At 36.5% G+C, this 24508-nt stretch overlaps 1 protein-coding gene across 2 annotated transcripts in view; it reads right to left on the reverse strand.

Moving 5' to 3' along the window:
* The window catches only part of LOC106875818 (uncharacterized), a 69872-nt gene extending 68074 nt beyond the window's left edge, over positions 1-1798 (reverse strand). For both annotated transcript variants that reach the window (XM_089341402.1, XM_089341403.1), the window contains exon 1: positions 1324-1798. In XM_089341402.1, coding sequence (XP_089197528.1) covers positions 1324-1660 — 337 coding nt within the window. In that variant the 5' untranslated portion in view covers positions 1661-1798. The remainder of the gene's footprint in view (positions 1-1323) is intronic.
* Between the last annotated feature and the right edge of the window lie 22710 nt (positions 1799-24508).

Raw genomic sequence — 24508 nt, forward strand, 5'->3', positions numbered from 1 at the left:
AGGTGTATATGTGACATTGTTGTCAGAGTATGTTTATTATGTGTGTCTGTGCATGAATATTGTGTGTGTTTATGTGTGTATGTACGTGAGCGAATGTGCGTGTGTCTGTAATCAGTTGGTGTGTGTATATGGATAAAATGTGTGTGTATGGAATATCAACTGTGTGTAAGATTCTGTATTTGTGCATATGAATATATGTGTAAGGTCACTTGTATGTGTGTATTGTGGGGAGAGGCATCGAGGTGAGAGGTGGAATAGGGGTAACAAGCGGTAGGGGTTGGAAGGTGTTGGTGCTAGGTGTGGGAGGAGTGGAGAGGAGTCTGTGTGTGCGCGTGCATGCGTGTGTGGGTGTGTGTAGGTGTTTGTATATACTATAGGGGCATATGGGTAGTGATTTTAAGTGTAGAGAAGGTGTATGTGGGTGGAGGAGGAGGGGCAGTGGAAGGTGAAGGGTGTGGTGTGTGTGAATGTGTGAGGAGTGGGTTTAAATGATAGGTGACGAATTGAAACCGTGAGGAATACGGGAATAAAGAGAGAAAATAAATATATATTTCAACTCGTGTTGTAATAGAATTCTTTTCAATATTGCCAAATATACAAACAATGCAGACCTTCCAGAAATAGTAAGCAAATCTTACTTAAATCACATTCACTTTTATACCTGTCGTCACAGGTATAAAAGTAGAAGGTGCAAGGAAGACAGCCAGCCAGCCAGACAGACAGACAGACAGGCAGACAGGCAGACAGGCAGACAGACAGACAGACAGACAGACAGACAGACAGATAGATAGATAGATAGACTGGTAGACAGACAGACAGACAGACAGACAGATAGATAAATAGATAGATAGATAAATAGATAGATAGATAGATAGATAGATAGATATGTACGTATGTACGTATGTAGGTATGTAGGTAAGACAAATTGAATAGAAAATGAAGTGGTTAGAGAAATAGTTTTAGTTTAATTCATTTTTATTGTTCTGTGCAGTAACGGCGTAGACAATAATAGCAACAATAGCACCAGTTCCAACAACAACAACTTCGCAAAAGAACCAATGAAGAAACCGCTTCGTGGTCACTTGAATCGCATCAGTTAAATCTACCCCACCATTTCAAAAGTAGGGTGACACATTGGACAATAGCAGTCCATGAAATAGGCAAAAAAAGATGGGATGGTCAGTCCTGGAATGTCTTAGATAAGGCTTGCCCTGGGGCTAAAGGGCTACTATAAAACAATAGCAGCAGCAGCAGCAATAATAACAACGATATAGCGACAGTAGCGACATCACTACCAACAATAACAACAAAAAACTTACTTACCCATAAAACTGCTGCATCCAATCGTTGACTTCGTCACATTATTATTATTATCGTCGTGATCACGACATCCGGGTTCTAACGGTATTGGTAGACATTGATATCCTTGATTGGTGACGTCAGTAGTGGTGTGAGTAGTTGTGATGGCAGTGGTGGTGTTGTCGGTCGTGGCGATAGAGGAAATAGTAGCGGTGGTGGTGGTGGTGGTGGTGGTGGTGGTGGTGGTGGTGGTGTCGGTGATGACATCGATTAAATGGGTGGGAACATCGTGGTCGTGGTGGTGGTGGTTGTAGGATACGCCTTTCGACCGATTTCGTCTTACCAGCAATGATTTAGGCATTTTTACTGGGTACGAGTTGCACTATTAAGAGTAGGAGGGAGAGTGTCTGTGTTATATATCACATATATACTGTTGTAGCAATTTGTTGAGTTGAATCGAGGAGGGAGTATTTTCCGGAAAACCCATACAACTGATAAAGATAAGAAAAGGGAAATTTATATACATATGTATGTATGTATGTATGTATGTATGTATGTATGTATGTATGTATGTATGTATGTATGTATGTATGTATGTATGTATGCATGTATGTATGTATGTATTTGTGTGTGTATATATATAAAGAGAGGGAAAGAGAGAGAGAGAGAGAGAGAGAGAGAGAGAGAGAGAGAGTGTGTCAGAGGTAGCAATGTATGTTAACCCAATTAGGCTTGACATATACATATATATATATTTATATATGTATATATGTGTGTGTTTGTGTTTGTGTGTGTATACATATTCAGAAAGATAAATACATATATACATATACATACGTACAAACATACATACATACATATATATATATATATATATATATATATATATATATATATATATATATATATATATATATATATATATATATATATATATGCAAATATATTCACATGGAGCATAAAAATACAGAATACTAAGAAAATACATTAATTTCTTAACTCGACAACTGTTTCAGGAACCTCAGAGTTACGTAATAATTGTAATAGTCACAATTTTCTGATGAAACAAGCAAAAAGTCCTGGTATGAAATCGGAAACAGTCCGATATTACAGAGATTTAAATTTAATAATATTTATCCGGTTAGAAAATAGGATTTGTAAGCTAGTATTTAGTATTTTTGTGCGCGATGAAAGTAATCATTTTAACCAAAATGAAACCAATGCGTGAGAGACTACGCATATACAGAATGATAAAGGGTGTGATTAATATATATATATAAAAGAATTCATTTAACATATGCGTATATTACTCCATTTATTAAATATATATATATATATATCAGAGAGAGAGAGAGAGAGAGAGAGGAAAAGTGCATAAAACAGAGAAAGCCTGATGGTGACAGATAGAGAGTAGGAGATTTGTCGATCTAAAGGTTGTGTTATTTCTCTCAACAAAATATATATTTTTTTATTATTATTTACACACAACCTCCTCTTTGGGACGCAAATTTCGAAAATCGAAATCGTTTTTCTCGAGGATGCACAGATTCAGAGCCTTTCGGGGCTAAATACACATACATAACCACATACACACTCAGTTGTGTGTGTGTGTGTGTGTGTGTGTGTGTGTGTGTGTGTGTGTGTGTGTGTGTGTGTGTGTGTGTGTGTGTACAGACAGGCAGACAAACAGACAGGCAAACAGACAGACAGACAGACAGATAGATAGCTCTAATGGACTCTGCCGTCGAAGACAAGGTATGAGCGTTCAGCTTTTGCCAAACGACCTACGCAAATAGTTTTATAGTGATCAAATGTATGTGCCGTACATTAGTTCACTCCCTCCATCAAATCTGAACAGGTGCACTGTGTACCCCGCGTCAGGTATCGAAGTGATCGCAGAGCAACGTGAGAGGAAGTGTTTTGCTCAAGAACACAATCGGTCTGGGAATTGAAATCACGATCTCACGATCGTAAGTGTAACACCCTAACCACTAGGCCATGCACCTTCATATATATATATATATATATATATATATATATATATATATATATATATATATATATATATATATATATATATATATATATATATATATATATATATATATATATATATATATATATATATATATATATATATATATATATATATATATATATATATATATATATATATATATATATATATATATATATAGGCGCAGGAGTGACTGTGTGGTAAGTAGCTTGCTAACCAACCACATGGTTCCGGGTTCAGTCCGACTACGTCGTACCTTGGGCAAGTGTCTTCTACTCTAGCCTCGGGCCAACAAAAGCCTTGTGAGTGGATTTGGTAGACAGAAACTGAAAGAAGCCCGTCGTATATTTATATATATATATATATATATATATATATATATATATATATATATACACATATATGTATGTATGTATGTATGTATGTATGTATGTATGTATGGAAGTATGTATGTATGCATGTACGTATGTATGTATGTATGTATGTATGTATGTATGTGTATGTTTGTGCGTGTGTTTGTGTGCGTGTGTCCCCCAACATCGCTGGACAACCGATGCTGGTATGTTTACGTCCCGTAACTTAGCGGTTCGGCAAAAGAGTCCGATAGAATAAGTACTAGGTTTACAAAGAATAAATCCTGGGTCGATTTACTCGACTAAAGGCGGTGCTCCAGCACGGCCGCAGTCAAAATGATTTCGACAGTATTGTTGATTAACTTTTATCGAAATGAATTAACATTTCTGTAAGCTGAATATATCTGAATTTGAATGTGTACACGGTAAAGCCTATATAACATTCTGTGCCATTGGTATTATCGTAAGCACAAATCTTGGCATAGTATACAACACTTTTTTTAAGGTGTTTACCGTATAGAAGACATGTACTTTGATTAAGACAGTTGCACTGAGGTGAAGAATCGTTTGTGGAGAGGGTAAGAAACTAATTTCATCCTACTTAATTAGTAGGTAAAGAACTGAGAGATTATCCATGAAGCTATAACTTGCTTTGGGATTACATCTGTTAGAATCTTGTAGAATTTATAGCTTATGGAAGACTGTTTGTTTACTAAATTCAAGAAGGGTCAGGCAATATTAGATATGACCTTCAAAATGAAAGTGAGGGTTATACTATATTACTTCTCTTTCTCTAGCATTTCTATCCTTTAGATTTCCGTGTGGAGGAATGTATTCTTTAACTGATGTTTACTGGGTAGGTTTTTCAGACTATCAAGTTTTCTGAATATTAAGCGTATAACCTCATTCGATTTTCTGTTGGGGACTGTAAGCGGTTAAGGCTAGATTCATAATAGAACCTAAAAGGTTAGCTACGCTAGCATTAGGTCGCACAGTAACTCCAAATCAAATCTTCTAAAATTTTATCTTAAATGGTCTAATTTATTTGCTTCCTTATCTTAAATGGTCTAATTTATTACGAGTTTAATATTCGACTTTCATCATTGCATAATGATAATTCTATAAAGTTAAATTTAGATAGTAGGTTGTGTAAAATAAATTATCTTACAGAATTTCAGCTCCATCACAGCAGCTATTAGAAAATTCGAAAAGTTGTGTCATTACGCTTTATCCAGAAAACATTATCTAAATTATATAACGTGCAAAATGATAACTATACTTATATGTAATAGCGTATCTGCAGTTAGTTATAAAACTTTTATTAAAAGAGAATCAGTGATGGAAGAGTAAATCTCAATGATTACAAATTATGTAAATTTACAGACACAATGGTTGTGTAAATTATTAAAGCCATCTATCACGGGGAAAATGAGTGCATTGTATAATTTTATTATTATGACCTTGATAACTTTACCTAATTCACTTTTAGTTAGGTTGATACGTCTGCATTTCGGATCAGCTAAAAGAATTGGTTCATAGCCTTTTAAAGTAATCTGGGGCTTTAGAAGCTAAACATTCGATTCTATCGTCTATTTTAATAACTGTTGCTAATTGCTTTGTTTCCTTATTGATCTCGTAATACCTGTTAGGGTTTAGTTTTAGAAATATAACCAGAGAAAGTACAGAACTTTCTAAGCTTTATAAATTCTTTTGATATATCTGAGGGCGCATGTAATTTACTTAGGTTACAAAAAAAATAAGCATACATGTATGTGTGTGTGTGTAGAAAGAGAGAGAGAGAGAGAGAGAGAGAGAGTGAAAGGTGTGTGTGTGTGTGTGTGTGTGTGTGTGTGTGTGTGTGTGTACGTGCGTGCGTGCGTGCGTGCGTGCATATATGAGTATACGCATGTGTGTGTACGTGTGTATGTATTGCAATATATATATATGATATTGTTTGTAAAAAACATAAATCCGAAAGAAGAAACACACTCTCAGATGTAGAGCAGTATATATTAAAAATGGGAGACGCCGGTTTATGGGATTACCTCAGGTTTCCTTTTCATAAAGGGTTTAGCTTTATGGCGTATCGTCAGATCCCAAAACCTATTAGCCAACAGGTTTTTGGGATCTGACGATACGCCATAAAGCTAAATCCTTTATGAACAGAAAACCTGAGGTAATCTCATAAACTGGCCTCCCCCATTTTTGATATATTCTTTTATTGTTTTATTCTTTCATATGTTTCAGCCTTGAGGCTGCAGCCATGCTAGGGCACCGCCAGTGATATGGCCAGATAACTGAAGAATTGTTGGCGTGGGCTCCCACTCCGGCATCCGAAACTTGGAGTTTTATCATGGCTACCGAATAAGTGTCACATATTTTTACAGATAAATTCTTCTATTTACATAATATCGAGGTCTCTTTCTTTCTTTTGTTGTCCTTCCTATCAATATATATATATATATATATATATATATATATATATATATATATATATATATATATATATATATATATATATATATATGTATATATATATATACATATATATATATATATATATATATATATATATATATGTATGTATGTGTATATATATATATATATATATATATATATATATATATATATGTATATATATATATATATATACACACACACACACACACAAACATATATGTACATGTATGTATGTGTGTGTATTGTATATGTATACATACACACACATATGCATATGTTTGTATGTATGTATGTCAGATCACTTGTGAGGTCTCTCATGAGTGCTACTGGTCTCATGGAATCCAATACAACCAGTTGTATGGTTGGGTCGTCGGCGACTAAACTGGAACCCCCACAAGTCTTACTGGTGAGGAGGGTTGCTATAAACCCAGCAGGACTAAAAAGAACCTATCAAAAGGACTACTGAAACCAGTGTAGGTTCAACGTCTATCTAGCAATTGTACGGACACTTAGAAATTCTGGGTTGATTTCCAGCGTACAGGAAGAACACGAGGTGTGAGGCATCCCTCACCTTTTGCTAAAGCATTTCTGTGGGAAAAAGTCACTCTGATATAAAAGAGGATATGCAGGGAATGGCACTAGACATTTTAGGGATGTTTTACTTACGCCTGAAATCATGGCGATCTCACATTCCAGAACCTGCGACCCATATTGGCACTGGATATCTTGGCTTGGTTTGTCTCTGTCAATAAGATGGAGGGAAACTATGAGGTGGAATGCAAGCCTTATTGGACCTAAAAATTTTGTCAGTGAGTCATATTCGTCTACGAGTTTGACAACCATCGTGTCTGTTGTGATGCAGTTTGGCAAAATTTTTATGAAGGTGTCGCCTTGGTTTGAACATCATAACATACTCCAGTGACTTAATTTGCATGTGTGTGTGTGTGTGATAGAAAACCGTTTTCCTCGTAGATATATCCAGGTGTGCATTCTTTATACTTGTATTAAAGATTAAAACTTCAATAAAAATGTTGGGATGAATCTTTGTATAGGTAGGTTAACACGCAAAAAATGTGGATATTTATAAAGTAAGACACTGGGAACACGTTGTAGTTGTTGTCGTCGTCGTCGATGGCGTTGTTGTTTGCGGTGGTGACGGACGTGACGGTAAAACGTCACTAAATCTTTGTAATCGTTCAACTTTCATGTCGAAATAGAATCAGGTTAATGGTATAACTGAACACCAAATGAAATCACTGACACTTATGTATGTATGTATGTATGTATGTATGTATGTATGTATGTGTGTATGTATCGATATATAAATGTTTATACACACACACACATACACAAACACACACACACGCATGTGTTTGGCGGTGCGATCACTGTAATGAAAACATGAGTAAAGGAGTGTCCGTGATATAAGCTCTGTGTATGTTTTTGTGTTTGTGTATGTGTGTGCGCGCATATATATATATATATATATATATATATATATATATATATATATATATATATATATATATATAGATGTATGTATTTATGTATGGATAAGCTATACACACTCAAATTCCGCGCACGCATTATATACGAATAAACTCGTACACATGCACACACAATACGAGAAAGATAGTGTGACTGAAGAAAGTGAGATACATAAAGAGAGAGAGCTAAAGAATGACAAACAAAAAGCGAGGCAGAAAAAGATAGATTTCAGAGAAAGAGAATGAGAAAGACTAAGAGAAAGAAACGAAGTGAGAGAGAGAGAGAGAGAGAGAGAGAGAGAGAGAGAGAGAGAGGGAGGGAGAGGAGCAGAGAGACAGACAGATAGAGGTGGGTGTCTGTGCGTGTGGGCATGAATGCGCTTAGACAAGTAACTATCTGCACACTCTCTTGTTTGTTTTTCTTTCCACATGAATTCATTTCGTTGTCTAGTTTATCAATAACTATCGTCTGCTTTCTGTGAAAATTTGGCGGTTCGTATTGTTGTCGAAAATTGTCGTGATTTCTCCTTGTCACTCACATTTGTGCTGTTCACTTGTTTGACTTTTTATATTTTTAGTCAACAACAAATATCCATTCTCTAGTTTTCTTCACTGCTTCGTCATAGGAATTTTTATGTTCTCGTTTGAAGAAAAAAGAAAAAAAAAAAAGAAAAAGAAAAAAAAGAAGAAAAAACCCTAATCATTTCCAACACAAGCACAAGACTTGAAATCAGAGGAGAGAGTAGTCAATCAAATTGACGCTGGTAATCAACTGGAACTTTATTTTATTGACCCATGAAGCAAAGTTCAGCTAGACGTGGTTCGAACACAAAAAATAAACGATTGTAAATAAATATCTCAACATTTTGGCTGAAGCTCTAACGATTCTCTGTCCTAATAATAACTATTATTATAAAAACAGCAATAATAATAATATTTTTTTTCTAATTTTGGAATAGTCAACAATTTTAAGGAGAAGGGGTAAATTGATTATATTAACTCCAGTACTTGACTGATACTTATTTAATCGAACTCGAAAAGATGAAAGGCAAAGTCGACTTCGGCTGTATTTGAACTAAACACGTAAAGCCGGAAGAAATGACGCTAGACACTTTGGTTCGGCGTGCTAACTATTCTACCAGGTTACCGCCTTAATAATAATAATAATAATAATAATAATAATAATAATAATAATAATAATAATAATAATAATAATAATAATAATAATAATGCCAACAACAAAATGAGACCATCGATCATGTTGTCTCCATGTGCAGTCTGCTTGCGCCTACAGAGTATCTCAACAGGCATGATAGAGCTGCACAATATATTCACTGGGTAATATGCAAAAACCTGGACTTGCCCCATGATAAAAACTGGTGGGAACACAAACCACCCCCAGTACTTGAAAATGATCACATTGCACTCCTCTGGAACTTCACCATTCAAACTGACAGAAAGATAGACGCAAATAGGCCAGACATCATACTGAAAGACTTCAGACAAAAATCATGCCTCCTCATTGATATGACTGTCCCAATCGATATAAACGTATCTGTCAAGACCTACCAAAAACTGAGCAAATATAAAGATCTTGAAATAGAAATTAGCAAAATGTGGAATCTGAAGACGAAAACAATACCTATTGTCATAGGTGCCCTGGGAATGACAGCGAAACGGGCTGATTACTACCTAGCTCAGATACCAGGAAACCCCAAAATGGCTGAAGTTCAAAAGATAGTGCTCATGGGAACTGCCCATATCCTACGTAAAATACTGTCTATGTGATCTCAAATTTTAAAGCAAACACATAATTTTCTTATGGTTTCTTAAACATTCACTTGAACAAAACTGTACAAATCCAAATATATGGTACCCTAGGCATAACACCTACATGAACTTCTAACTTGTTGTCTCTTGAGGTCTCTGGGTGAGACTTGGATCCAACTTGTACAAATGCAAAACAAAAGTCAAACATAAAATAATAATAATAATAATAATAATAATAATAATAATAATAATAATAATAATAATAATAATAATAATAATAATCCTTTCTACTAAAGACACAAGGTCAGAAATTTTGTGGGAGGGGACCAGTCGATTACATCGATTCCAGTGCGTAATTGGTACTTAATTTATCGACCCCCAAAAAGATAAAAGCAACGTCGACCTCGGCGGAATTTAAACTCAGAACGGAGCGGCGAGCGAAATACCGCTAAGCATTTCATTCAGCGTGTTAACGTTTCTGCTATCTCGCCGCCTTAACCTAGAGGCGCATGCTCATATCAAGCCTATTTACTCAGATCATCCATGGCACATTCACCCACCCACGCTTTAAAAAATTTGCTAGAAGGTAACCATTTTCTGTCTACCTTCACATTCTTTTTCAAGTGGAAGTTGATAAAGTTGATGAGGGCTTGGCAAAAGAGGAAAGTATCTGTCTTCGCCCTTTCAGTTTAGTCCATCATTCTCTAAAGCTACCACACAAAGAAACAATACCTGTCCTTCCCTGCCAAAGGAAGGTAACAGGAAAATTTTCACAATGAACTCAGCTGATAGCCGAATCCATCCTACACTTGACAGCAGATGTTCGACACAAACGCACAAGTCATGAATGCTCGAGGACTGGATGAGTGCGTGTAGAATAGTTTCGAGATCTTCGAGCATCTGAGGCAGGCCCGTTGATGGCACTTCCATTCTTGTAGAGTTTATTTCGAACATACAATTATCCCCTTTAGCACTACCAGGCCAGGGAATGGACTTCTGAAAATAATCCATGGCCCTGACTCGAAAATCCTCCAGAACAGATCAGCTGGTTGATTCTCGTCGAAGCCAAGAGTCTCTTAGAAAACTTCCCTTCTTGCTCGTCCCTAAATCTCTATAAAACACCAAAGTGGAACTTCCATTGATCGCATTTTCCGACTGGTAGAGGACTTTGAGAGTCGAACAGTACTCTAGATACCAGGTGCCCTGTCTTGGTCCACACTTAGTCCAGGGCTACAGCTCATTCAAAAAAGAAAAAATACACGAATTGTGGAAAAGCGAGTCTAACAAACGGTGACCACACCTGCTCACAAAAAATAAACACATGGTGTGTCGCAACTTTAGTGCATATCTGCGCATCATCATCCGAGGCACACCTAGTGCTTCACTCAATGCATGTTAAGAAAAGGTAGTGTGCCAGACTTGTGGAACGCCTCCCTATCACAAAAAGCAGAAGGGTAAGCGCTCCAATTCAGTCAGAAGTGAACTGAAGTAAGAGACAATGGCCAGTGGGTAATACTTGACGGATGCGATGTATGTGTTCGCCACTTTCAGACCTTGTTTGTCGCCTTCTCCACTTGCAGATATGGACGAAACCAGACCCGAGCAATTTCATTAGGCTGTTCATCCAGCGTGCTGCGACGCTGTTGGACAGCATAGGCTTGCCTCTCCAGGTACTGAACTGCAGGCTCACTGACTTTTTCTTGATTTGTTTTGCTCTAGTCACCGCCTTGTATTCCTTTAGAGCAGTGCTGATCAGGTCAATGTGCCTGGTGCCCGATACTGTTACGGTGAAATCGTTCGCATATGCCGACACAGCTCTTTCGTGTTCTAGTTCACGCATCATGTTACTCAACGTCTCCAGTTTCCACGGTAATCATTCTAGAGTCAGTACATGCAGAAGAGGCAAGAGGAGACAACCTTGACGGTCCAAACGCATGGTGTTGAATGATTCCAGTTGCGTTGAGGACAACCGCCAAGTATTTGTAGTCGATCTTATCAAAGGCTTTTGAATAACTTAAATTCTTTTTACGATGTATCGCATGGAGTAGAGAGGTTCTCATGTATGTTTGCACATCATCAATCAAGCCATTGACGACAAACACCAACCTCTTCGCTAACACCTTGTTCATAATTATGATATCTGCGTTTAACTGAGTTATAAGCCGAACATTATCAATGCAATCTTCTCGTTTGGGTCCATTATCTGCGTTACTGCTACCCGACTCGCAGAACTGGAATTCTTACGTTCCATTACCACTTGCGCTAGATAGCTGCCAAAACATTCGGGAAATCTTGCGGTAGATAGTTGGCAAACATTAGGGAAGTCTTGTCGGTATCCGTCAACAAGTTGGAAACATCTGAGCAGGTTTGTAAGGCTTTTACACACTCCTCTCGAATCAACTTACTTGAAGATAAGTAGATCTCGTATCCACCGAAAATCAGCATGAAGGATTGTGTATCAAAATCTAGTCCAAGAAAATTATTATTAGAGTTAGTTCCACAAGTAGCAAGACAAGATCAAGCATTAAGGACTAATTGGATAAAAGCCAAGATATACAAAAACTAAGATGATTCCCAATGTAGGTTACGCAAATCAAAAGAGGAAAGTGCTACTCATATAGTAAGTGAATGTAGTATGCTGGCACAGAATGAATACAAGAAAAGACATGACAACTACTGGAAATACATGAAAAGACATGACAATTACTGGGAGTTATGTAGAAAGCTAAGATTTGACGATGCTGATAAATGGTATGAACATGAACCTAGTAAAGTACAAGAAAGTAAGAAGTATAAGATGTTGTGAGACTTCAACATTCAGACTGACAGAGTAATAGAACTTAGAAGGCCTGATTTAGTAGTTGTAAGTAAAGAGAATAGAAGTTGCCAGATAATAGACTTTACAGTCTAAAATGATGAGAAAATCAATATGAGAGATATAGAGAAAATAGCAAAGTACCAGGACCTAGACATCGAATTACAGAGGCTATGGAAAGTGCTGGTAAAATGTATCTCAGTGTATTAGGAACTACCCCTAAAGATTTCAACAGACGGATAGAGGAAACAAGCATAAAACCTAGTTTAGGACAGCTCCAGAAAACAGTGTCATTAGGAACAGTTAGGGTGCTTAGGATGGTTCTTGACTTTTAAGTTTACTTGTAGCCCGAATTTTTTCTTTTCCAATTTGTTTTTCTTTTTTAATTTTCTTTTTTAATTGTTTAATTTAATTTTCTTTTTTAATTTGTTGTGCAGAAGAAAATTTTAACTGATCCTCTCCTGCAAGGTCATGGGTTGTTTATCTTGATATGAGATCACCATGTCGCGCACATATGGTTGTGATGCATGTGTCTGGTGTGCCCTTATCAGACGGGTAGTCATGATGGGTATACTGGGCTTCGTATAGTTTACTCCAATGTGACTTTAATGGTATGCACTGCTCTCTCATTCAATAATAATTACAAGAAACATACAGGAAACATACAAAAATAAACTTATCCAGTAATTACCCAACAAAATGAACAAAACCCACAACATGTGCCATGGAAGGCTGATATCCGACAGAAGAGCACAACGGGTGCTGCACAAACAACATACAATATAAAGATTAATACAACAGAAGACTCAAACAATACCCCATAACAAAACGTAATGATACAATACAAGATCCCACCCGCCAAAAAAAAATGCAGCACACCCCATCCCACCAGCATGAAGGCGCAACAAATGATGCAATAGAAAGTTTCTAGAAATTTTTAGATGTCGAAAAATAATAATGGTGATGACGATGGTAACGAACGTTACATTTCCTCAGTTAATGAGGGACAGGAGTTTCCGAAGATCTCTAGTGCAACAGCGAAAATGAAGCTAGATCTTTAAGGGAAAGCCTCTCGCTCGGCTGTGGATCAGTAAATGCAGACTGACCACAACTGTCATCCTAATACAGCATCAACAAATAATAGAGCAAGTAGGAGGAAGTGGACCAGCGAAGAAAACGGGATAGTGATACAGTGCTACTTAGATAGTGAGGCTAAAAGATGGGGCTATAGAAAACGGATGTTAACACTTTGGGTAGAGAAGGGTATGTTTAAAGTGACTGAGCAGAGATTAGTTGATCAAGTTAATGTTATTAGAAGAAAGTGGATGACAGAATTGGAGATGGACGAGATCACAAGAGAACTGGAAAAGACCAGGCAGTTGGAAAGACAAACAACAACATAAGAGATGCAGCTCAAACTAATGAAGAACATAAAAGAAAAAATAATAATAGCGCTACCAATAAGGAAGGGACAACTGGTACCAACGACATAAGTGATCTATGTGAGGAAGATCAGAGTTGCAGGAGGTAATGAGTAAAGAAGAAAAAGATTGCCAGCATTAAAAGACACCAACAGAAGAAAGCTACTAGAAATGACTAGGAAAGTAGATTCTTTTATCAGTAATATTGATAGATACTAAAAATATCGGTGCCACTGACTTATTGGACTATGCAGGAGGGGTAGTAGTAACCAGAAAGTTAGATATCTCACTGGGAAAGACTAAAAAAGAGCAAATGGGGAAAAGAAGATCTAAAGTCAAGATCTGAGTAGAATAGAAACCTGGAAAACAAACAAGTTAGGAAACACAAGATGCAAATCTTGCCAAGATGAAAGATACTCAGTCAAGTATTGGTACAATAATAGAAGAGTTGAAACAGCGCATCATAGCAGTAGCAGGCAAGCTCTCCGGATATCAGGAAAAAATAAATCAGTATCAACAGAATAGATTATTTGACATAGACCAGAGGAGATTTTATAACCAAATAAATAGGGGAGAACGAAGTACTGAAGATGAGAAACCTAATGCAGAAAAAGCTAGAAAGTTCTGGAGTAATATTTGGGATAAATCAATCAATCATAATGGAAATGCAGCAGTATGGCTAATGAAAGAGAAGGGCTCAGGACCAGATTTAGTTTAAGGGTACTGGCTAAAGAAATTCAGTGGCTTACATGGGAGGCTGAGGGAACAACTTCAGGATTGCCTTAATGGAGGAACAATACCAGATTGGATGACTAGAGGAAGGACAGTACGCATTATGAAGAATAATACAGCTAGCAACTATAGACCAATCATTTGCTTACCATTAACGTGGAAGCTGTTTACAGGAATGCGTTCAGAAAGCATTTACGAGCATCTTGACAATAAGAATTTACTGCAAGAAGAGTAAGGTTGCAGGAAGAAGGCTAGAAGAATGCATGACCTATCATATATAGACAAAGCAGTTCTAAATGAAGTAAAAGCTAGAAAGAAAAAGCTAACTGTAGCATAGATAGATTGTAAGAAAGCCTATGGCATGATCCCACACTCATGGATAAATGAATGTTTGAGTATATTTAGTATAGCAGACAACATAAGAGAATTAATTAGCTTTAGCACGAAAAAATGGAAAGTAGATCTCTACTCAGATGACACACTCTTAGGGAAAGTTAATATCAAAAGAGGAATTTTCCAGGGGAACGCGTTGTCCCCTTTAATATTTGCAAAGGCAGGGTATCAGTTCAGAAATAGTAATGGAAAAATTAACCATTTGGATGATCTGAAGCTTTGTTCAGTAAAAATGAAAAGGAGAAAAATTCCTTAAGACAGACTGTCAGACTCTTTAGCAAAGATATAGGCATGGAATTTGGCATAGATAAGTGTGCAACATTAGTCCTGAGAAGGGGATAGGAAGTCAACAGCGAAGGCAAACAACTACCAGATGGCTAGACATTAAAATAATTGAAAAGAGGAGAGAGCTATAAGTATCTAGGAGTATTAGAATCTGACAGGGTACTAACTACAAAAATGAAAACGAATTTTGAGAAGGAGTACATCAGAAGGGCGAAGAAGCTAATGAAGTCAAAGCTAAACGGTTTGAATCTAGTGAAAGCTGTAAATACTTGGGTAGTATCATTACTTAGATACTCAGCAGCTTTTGTAGACTGGACAAAAACTGAATTAGCAAAGCTAAACAGAAGGATTAGGAAGGAATTCAATATGAATGGAGGACTCCACCCAAGGGCAGGAGTAGCAAGATTATACCTACCTAGAAATGAAGGTTGATGAGGGTTAATATCAGTAGAAGACTTCATGGAGTAAGCGAGAGTAGATATAGACTCCTATGTAGGTAATAGTGAAGAAAGTTTATTAAAAGCTGCTAGAGTCACTGCAAGATATAGGGAAATCAAAACACCAAACGAAGTTAAAAACCAGAAAAAAGAACGGAAATTATCTGATTGACAGGAGAAAGCATTGCATGATAGATTCCCAAAGACAGTTTTTGTAAATAGTAGTAGTCGGATAGGGTTATGGCTGCAGAAACGAAAGCTGAAGAGGGAGATAGAATGTTTGTTAGTAGCAGCACAAGATCAAGCATTAAGGACTAATTGGATAAAAGCCAAGATAGACAAAGACCATGTAGATTCCCAATGTAGATTATGCAAATCAAAAGAGGTAAGTGCTACTCATATAGTAAGTGAATGTAGCATGCAGGCACAAAAAGAATACAAGAAAAGACATGACAATCTTCGGAAAGCAATCCACTTGGAGCTATGTAGAAAGTTAGGATTTGAACATTCTGATAAATGGTATGAACATGAACCCAGTAATGTACTAGAAAGTAAGAAATATAAGATGGTATGGGACTTCAACATTCAGACTGACAGAGTAATAGAATCTAGAAGGCCTGATTTGGTAGTAGTAGATAAAGAGAATAGAAAGTGCCAGGTAATTGACTTTACAGACTCAAATGATGAAAAAATTAACGTAAGTATAGAAAAAATAGCAAAGTACCAAAACCTAGCTATTGAATTACAGAGACTATGGAAAGTGCAAGTAAAATGTTTCCCAGTAGTTATAGGTGCATTTGGAACTATCCTTAAAGATCTGAACAGATGAAGGAAATAGGCATAAAGCCCAGCTTAGTGCAGCTGCAGAAAACAGTATTATTAGGGACAGCTAGGATACTTAGGACGGTTCTTGGCATCGAAGGTTACTTGCTATAACCCAATAGGAGGGTTCTTGACATCTAAGATTACTTGTTGTTAGAATTCTTTTCTTTTCCAACAGTCTAATCTGTTGAGTGTATATGAATACTAACAATAATATTTCGTTTTTGGATTTGGTTTGCAAGATTCTTTATGTGACTTCATATGTTGAAGCATTTTCTGTTGTCTCTGTAAACAACTATTTAAAAGGATACAAGACGCAACGAAAATTTTAGGAAAAATAAATAAGTAGGCGCAGGAGTGGCTGTGTGGTAAGTAGCTTGCTTACCAACCACATGGTTCCAGGTTCAGTCCCACTGCATGACACCTTGGGCAGGTGTCTTCTACTATAGCCTCGGACCGACCAATGCCTTGTGAGTGGATTTGGTAGACGGAAACTGAAAGAAGCCCGTCGTATATATATATGTATGTGTGTGTATATGCTTGTGTTTGTTCTCCCAACATCGCTTGACAACCGATGCTGGTGTGTTTACGTCCCCATAATTTAGCGGTTCGTCAAAAGAACCGATAGAATAAGTACTAGGCTTACAAAGAATAAGTCTTGGGGTCGATTTACTCGACTAAAGGCGGTGCTCCAGCATGGCCGCAGTCAAAATGACTGAAACAAGTAAAAGAGTAAGTAAATGAGTGGACATTTTACAGGTGAGTGTGTTAAATTATAAGGTACTAAAAGAGTATGACTCGCCCCAGACACAGAGAACACTACTACTACTACTACTACTACTACTACTACTACTACTACTACTACTACTACTACTAATAATAATAATAATAATAATAATAATAATAATAATAATAATAAAATCAATATGAGAGGTATAGAAAAATTCTAAGTACCAGTACCTAGTCACTGAATTTCAGAGACTATGGAAAGTGCGGGTAAAATGTATCCTTGTAGTCATAGGTGCATTGGGAACTATCCTTAAAGATTTCAACAGAAAATCTAATTTAGTAAAGATTCAGGAAACAGTGTTATTAGGGAGACAGCTATGACACTTAGGAGGTTTCTTGACGCCTAAGGTTACTTTTTGTAGCCAGATTTTAGATTTTTTTCTTTCCACCAGTCTATTGTGTGTAAATGAATAATAATAATAATGATAATAATAATAATAATAATAATAATAATAATAATAATAATAATAATAATAATAATAATAATAATAATAATGATGATGATAATAATAATAATAATAATAATAATAATAATAATAATAATAATAATAATAATAATAATAATAATAATGATAATAATAATAATAATATTGGGATATGCCAATACACACAGATAGAGAAATTAAGGCAAATAGACCAGATATAGTTGTCAAAGATCATGAAGGAAAAAAATGCCTTCTAATTGATGTTTCAATACCAGCAGATGACAACGTTTCTCTAAAAGAAATGGAAAAACTTTCAAAATACAAAGACCTGGAAATAGAGATAACTCGAATGTGGAATCTAAAAACAGAAACAATTCCTATCATAGTAGGTGCCTTAGGTATAATAAAAAAATATTCAGACAAATACATAACAAAAACACCAGGACTTACAAATATATATAACATACAGAAAATTGCACTACTGGGTACTGCACACATTCTACGCAAAACACTTTCAATACAGTAAACATAAGAGCACCACAGCAAACCACAGCACATACCCAAGGCGCACAGAGCTGCGCTCGGTAGTGAAGTGAAAGCACGTTATAAAAATAAAACTACTGAATAATAATAATAATAATAATAATAATAATAATAATAATAATAATAATAATAATAATAATAATAATAATAATAATAATAATAATAATAATAATAATAATAATAAAAGACTAACCGATAGCGAAATTGACAAAATAGTCAGATCAGTCAAAGTCAGTTCAGCATAACGCACACTTATACTCACAGGCAAAAAGCTCTGAAATCACTAACTCAAACCAGCAAACTAGGTACACAGAACCCTATGAAGGTAGACCATCAGTTGATACTAAAAACACTATAAATCATCACGTCAGCAATGAACTGTAAGATCAAATACTAGAACAATATCTAATACAACAACATCAACCTTTCCTCGAAAGAGCCCCACTTTCCAAAATTATTAATACTAATAAGAACAGACAAGTAATCAAAGAAGTTGATCAAGCACTTGGAAAGCTGATATGACAACTCCTTAAGAATAATAGAGAAAATCCCCTCAAAGTGATTGATCAACACAGCTGCTTATGCTGCAACTCAGAAATGTGGTATTAAAAAAAATTAGTGATAGACAAAAAACAAAGTGCAATGTACACAAACAGCCTGCATGGATGGAAAGAATAAACCGGAAAATAATCCAGCTAAGAGCAGATATATCTTTTCTACTTGAAGCAAGCAAAGGGAAAACTAATAAACCCAACAAACCAATAAGAATAATTGCTAAACATGACCTTTATAAGAAAACAAAGGATACACAGAGTGAAATCCCGAAACAAAAATTACAATTAAAAACCAAACGACAACCGAGATACGAAAACCGCTCAGCATTTCATAGACAAAACATACTATTCAAGGAGAACACAAAAAAATTCTATAGGGAACTGGGGGAAAATACCATTATTGTGAAAACACCTCCTCCCAGCAGCAAACTGAAGATTTTTGGAAAACCATTCGGAGTAATCCAAAGGAAATTAATCAGAATGCACATTGGGTCAGGGACATTGAAGAGGCCGAATCCCACCTCAAATATAACAACTGAAGAAGTGAAAGCGGCGCTCGCCAAGTCAAAGAAATGGAAATCACCAGGTAGAGATAAGATTCCAAATTTTTGGCTAAACTCTTTAATGAGCAACCGCCACAACTTAACCGTAGCAGTCAATGAAGCCATGTCCAGCCCTGCGAAAGCCCCAAAGTGGCTGACAGAAGGAATTACATATCTCTTACCAAAAACAGAAGAAACTACTAACCCCTCAAAATACCGATCCATAACATGCCTCACCACCATATAGAAACTACTAACATCTATAACCGCGAATAAAGCATATGAATTCTTGGACAATAGGAAGTTATTCCCAATGGAACAAAAGGGATGTAAAAGGAATTCATATGGATGTAAAGACCAATTACTGATAGATAAAATGGTCATTGAAAATTGCAAATCCAAACGCAGAAACCTTAGCACCGCTTGGATAGATTACAAGAAGGCTTTTGACAGTGTCCCCTACGCATGGATCATCAAGGACCAGGAAATTTACAAGATAGCTCCAACAATTGTGAACTTTTTAATAGTAATCGTGAATTTCTGGAGAACCACCCTCATTTTAAACTATACACAAGGATATACCACCTCACTAGACATCAATATCATCTGTGGTATCTTTCAAGGTGACTCATTATCACCATAACTATTCTGCCTCGCTCTGTTCCCATAATCCACGCAACTGAATAATGCCAAGAGAGAATATAAGATCTTTGGCCAGAAAATTAATCATCTACTCTATATGGATGATCTAAAACTGTTTGCCACAAACGACAAATAATTAGAAAAGCTCCTGAATATTTCCAAAGAATTCAGCTCTGATATAGGAATGGAATTCGGACTTGATAAATGTGCAAAGTCTACTTTCAAGGCAAGGAAGTTCATAAAGGCAGAAAACATAGAACTTGATACTACTACCACGGCTATTCAAAACTTACGCCAATCCTAAGTATACAAATATCTGGGAACCAATGAATGTGATGGTATCCAGCACTCTAAAATGAAAGAGAAAATCTGCAAGGAATATTACCGAAGGATAGGAATGGTCCTAAACTGAGAATAAAATGCTACGAACAGAATTAATGCGATCAATTCTTTGGCCAAACCAATAACCACATTTAGCTTCGGTATCATTAAGTGGAGTCTCACTGACATGTTTCTGCATGGAAAGATCCGTAAAATCCTTACAAGGTACCGAATGCACCACCATGAAGATTCCAAGCAAGCTCCTGTTATGAAGCTTAGTAAGAAATTTAAAACGTCTCTTGGCTTACAAGTTAATAATAATGCAAAGACACCTAAATACTGACAGACCTACCATTGCTTCTCCTGATTTAGTAATTAACAAACAGAAAGACCAACGAGATCCAAGTAGTGATAAACCTATCACCGATGCAAAAAAAAAACATCAAATAAAAAGCAGAGAAGGTTTCCATGAATAATATCGAAGATAACTGGAAAGGCAAACTCCTGCATGGAAAATGCCCTAACTGCCTGCCCAAGCCAGATTTTGATCAAAATCAAACACACTAATGGCTACAAGGGACAGTTATTGCAGCGCAAGATTAGAGCTTACCTACCAGAAACTATCATGCAAACGTCCTTAAAGATGGATCTGACCTCTCATGCAGAATTTGCGGAAAATTCACAGAGACAATTGATCATGTTGTTTCTTGCTGCCCAGTCCTCGCTGAAAAGGAGTACCTCATAAGTCTTGACAGACTAGGGCAGTACATCCATTGGAATGCTTGTAAATACTACAAAATTAAATCCCATGATAAGTGGTACAGTCACCATCCAGAGGATGTAGTAAATGGCGAGGGCGTCACCTTCCTTTGGAACTTGCCAATACAAACAGACAGAAAAATTAACTCCAATCGACCAGACATTGTAATCAAGGACTACAACAGAGAAACTTGTCTGTTAATAGATATGTCTGTCCCACAAGATCAAAATGTCTCAAGAAAGGAATACAAAAGCTTTCTCACTATAAAGATCTGCGAATTTAAATCACAAAAATGTGGAAGCTTAGTACTACGATAATACCAGTAGTAACTGGTGGGTTGGGAATGATAAAGAAGGGAGCTGAGAAGTATATTAAGCAACTCCCTGGTAACTCTAATCTTCGTAAGCTACAAAAGCTAACCTTGATAACAGCCCGTATACTACGGAAAGCACTCTCCATCTAAAATGGAATAAATGTGGTGATAATTTTAGCATGCATAGCAAAACATAAGTGCCCTAGCTACTTTTGACCTTCGGAGGATGCCCAGTACTAAGGCAGCTGGAATAAAGTTATAAGGAAAAGAAACCATAAATAATAATAATAATAATAATAATAATAATAATAATAATAATAATAATAACATGGACGTACACTAAGAAGCTCTCTCGGCAAAACAAACTTAATCCAATAACACCGGTACAATGGAAGGAAAACTTTGCGCTATAACTGTGGGAAAAGTACTGTTAAAGCAAAAGAACTAAAAAATCGGAAAGAATTTTGTTACATAGGGGAATCTTGGGAGAGTTGAGTCACAGGGAGAGTTGAGCCACAATAATTTTCTCTAAATCTATAAATTATAAAAAGTAATTACTATCTCCTATTGAAAGAAACGTTTCTGCTTATCTAATACATTTAACAGGTGTAGGCAGTTTATACAGCTATTTTTTTGAAAAAATCAATTTTTACACCAGAAAGTAAAAGTTGAGCTTGAAGGTGAGCATGTTCATATTTCTGTAGTGGTATGTAGCATTCTGATTGAATGCATTTTATCATATACCTGTATCGTTTCTCTATCACTGTGATCGTTAAAAAAAACTGTGTGACTAACGTTACAGTTACAATAATGCATGAAGTTAAGATGGAAGGAAATGGGAAGAGTTGGGACAACTATGTATGGGTGAGTTGAGCGTTGTCCCAACTCTCCCTTTATTAATGCGTGGTGAAAAAACAATTTTAGTCTGTGATAAATAGCAAAAACTCTGGTAGCTGTTAATGAGGATCTATAACTTTCGGCAAGAGAGGATAAGTTGTAACAGTTGTGTATGCAGTTAATGCAGTGGGAAGTGTTGTTCCACCACTGCTGATCTTCCCACGAAAAACTATAGGGATTATTTTATCAAAAGTAGTCTTGCAGGCTGTATCGGAGGAGCCAATTCCTGTGGATGGATTAATGAAGATCTCTTTGTGACTTATTTAAAACGCTTTATAGCCTTCACCAGGAGAGCAAAGAGAAGAAAGTGTTGTTAGTTTTAGACAATCACAAAACTCATGTGTCTTTTGCAGCTATCGACTTGGCCAAGAAAAATTGGTTGATATTATTAATAATCCCACCTCATTCAAGCCACAAGCTCCAGCTGTTGGATGTGAGCTGCTATAAGCCATTCAAGACGGCATATAGTCGAGCGGTTGATAACGGGATGCGTTCCCACCCCGGAAAGTCGATTACAATATATGACATTCTTGAATTTGTTTCACATGCTCAGATACATGGTCTTACTGCTCAAAACATTATCTCTAGGTTTCATAGAACGGGAATTTGTCCCTTTAACCAAGATGTGCTCTGTGAGACAGAGTTTGTACCTGCAGTGTATTAACAGATCGAGATCTTCCAGCATCATCTTATGAAAACCAAGCAGATGTTCTCCAATCAAGTTTTAAAGAAACACCAGTTTCTTATTCAATGACAGTTACCCAGCATTTCACAGGAACCATCAACTTCCACTGAAACTGCTACTCTCAATGTTGAACGAAGTGGAGTTCTCAGTGCTTCAAAATAAAGCACAAATCATTTATATGTAGTTACGTGTTTCATCTTAGCGTACAATCAATTAAAATATCACTTATCCCAAGTCCCTCCTATGTCCCAACTCTCCCCTATACATGTCCCAACTCACAAACCCCTGGGAGGGTTTGATCAAATCACTACCCTTTAAAAAGCGTGCTCTCGGTGTTTCAGTTTACACCCATTTGAAAGTATATCCCTGGCATATATACGTTACAAGTCTATGAATGTTACAAGTTGGTAAAGAATTCTTTCTTATGCACAGAGAGTCCGTATCATATTGAAATGTAAATTATTATCCAACTCTCTCAAGCTTCCCCTATAGTGTAGTTTCTTTCTTAAATGCGTGATATCTCAATGTGACTTACGTAAAACGTCGAAACTAGCTCCAGGAACCCTGGGAAAACACTGATTACACAGCAAGTGTAAATAAAATAATTGCCTATGCATGCAACAGCCCACGCATCCATGTGCACATGCTAATATTTACAAGCAACATAAATAATGCCTACACGACACACACTGCACACACAGAAAATAATAGAAAAACACGTGACACGAGCGATGCCGAACCAAACAAAAACAAAGCGACTTCCCACAAACGAATATAAAAAAGAACACATAACCAAACAGTTATGACCGGAAACATAGCTACCAAAAAAAAAAAAAAAATAGAGGCGATTTTCGATCTATCAGCCTCCGATATGACAAATATATCCATTCAAAGAACAAGGAAACGGTGTCATGGCAAAAGGTCAACCTTGAACAAACAGACCCGTCTCCTATTGTCACTGTCAATACTTTAATGACAAGCCAAAACTCATGCCGGATCAGTCATCGCCCAGGACAAGGACCGCGTTACCCAGTGGGTAACCAGAATGGAGTCGAAAAATTTGCTGCTGGAATAAACTCTTTCTCTCTCAAAAAAAAAAAAAAAGAAAAAACGAAGTACCAGGTAACCAGAACCAGGATAACCCTAACCCTAGGCCTGTAGTGACGCCACCAAAAACATCACCTAAAGCAAAATGCATAAAATGGACTAGAGAGGATTATAGAGCTGTGTTAAAAGCTTTCTATACAGCCCGACTAAACCCAAACAATAACCTTATTGTACAAACATACACTTCATGGAGAAACTTAGTAGGCAACGAAGTACGCAGATATGTAGACATATATATTAAGTAATGTACGTAGAGACATTATTAAGAATAAAAGGTTAACTGACACTGAAATTAGCCATATTAGGATACAAATATCCCATGTTTGACCAAATGAAAACTGCAAGAATGCAGATGAAATAGGTAACAGATGCACAGAACCCAATGTACAACGAGGAAGCTGAGGAAAGAATAGCAAAAAACAGATATGCGGAAAAAGAGGAGACCGACCTCAAGAACACCAGAATAGATATGACACAGAAATTATGGTGAATAATAAAGAGAAGATCATGGAAACAAAGGAAGATATTATGAGAGAACTCAGCAAAACTGAGTTTACTGACATGATGAAGAGAGAACCGCTGCCAAAGCTCTCAAACAGTATAAAAAATAACAGCATAATCATGATATGTAATGTTGCT

This window comes from Octopus bimaculoides, chromosome 24, assembly GCF_046866305.1.
Source record: "Octopus bimaculoides isolate indiv1 chromosome 24, ASM4686630v1, whole genome shotgun sequence".
NCBI classification, from domain to species: domain Eukaryota; kingdom Metazoa; phylum Mollusca; class Cephalopoda; order Octopoda; family Octopodidae; genus Octopus; species Octopus bimaculoides.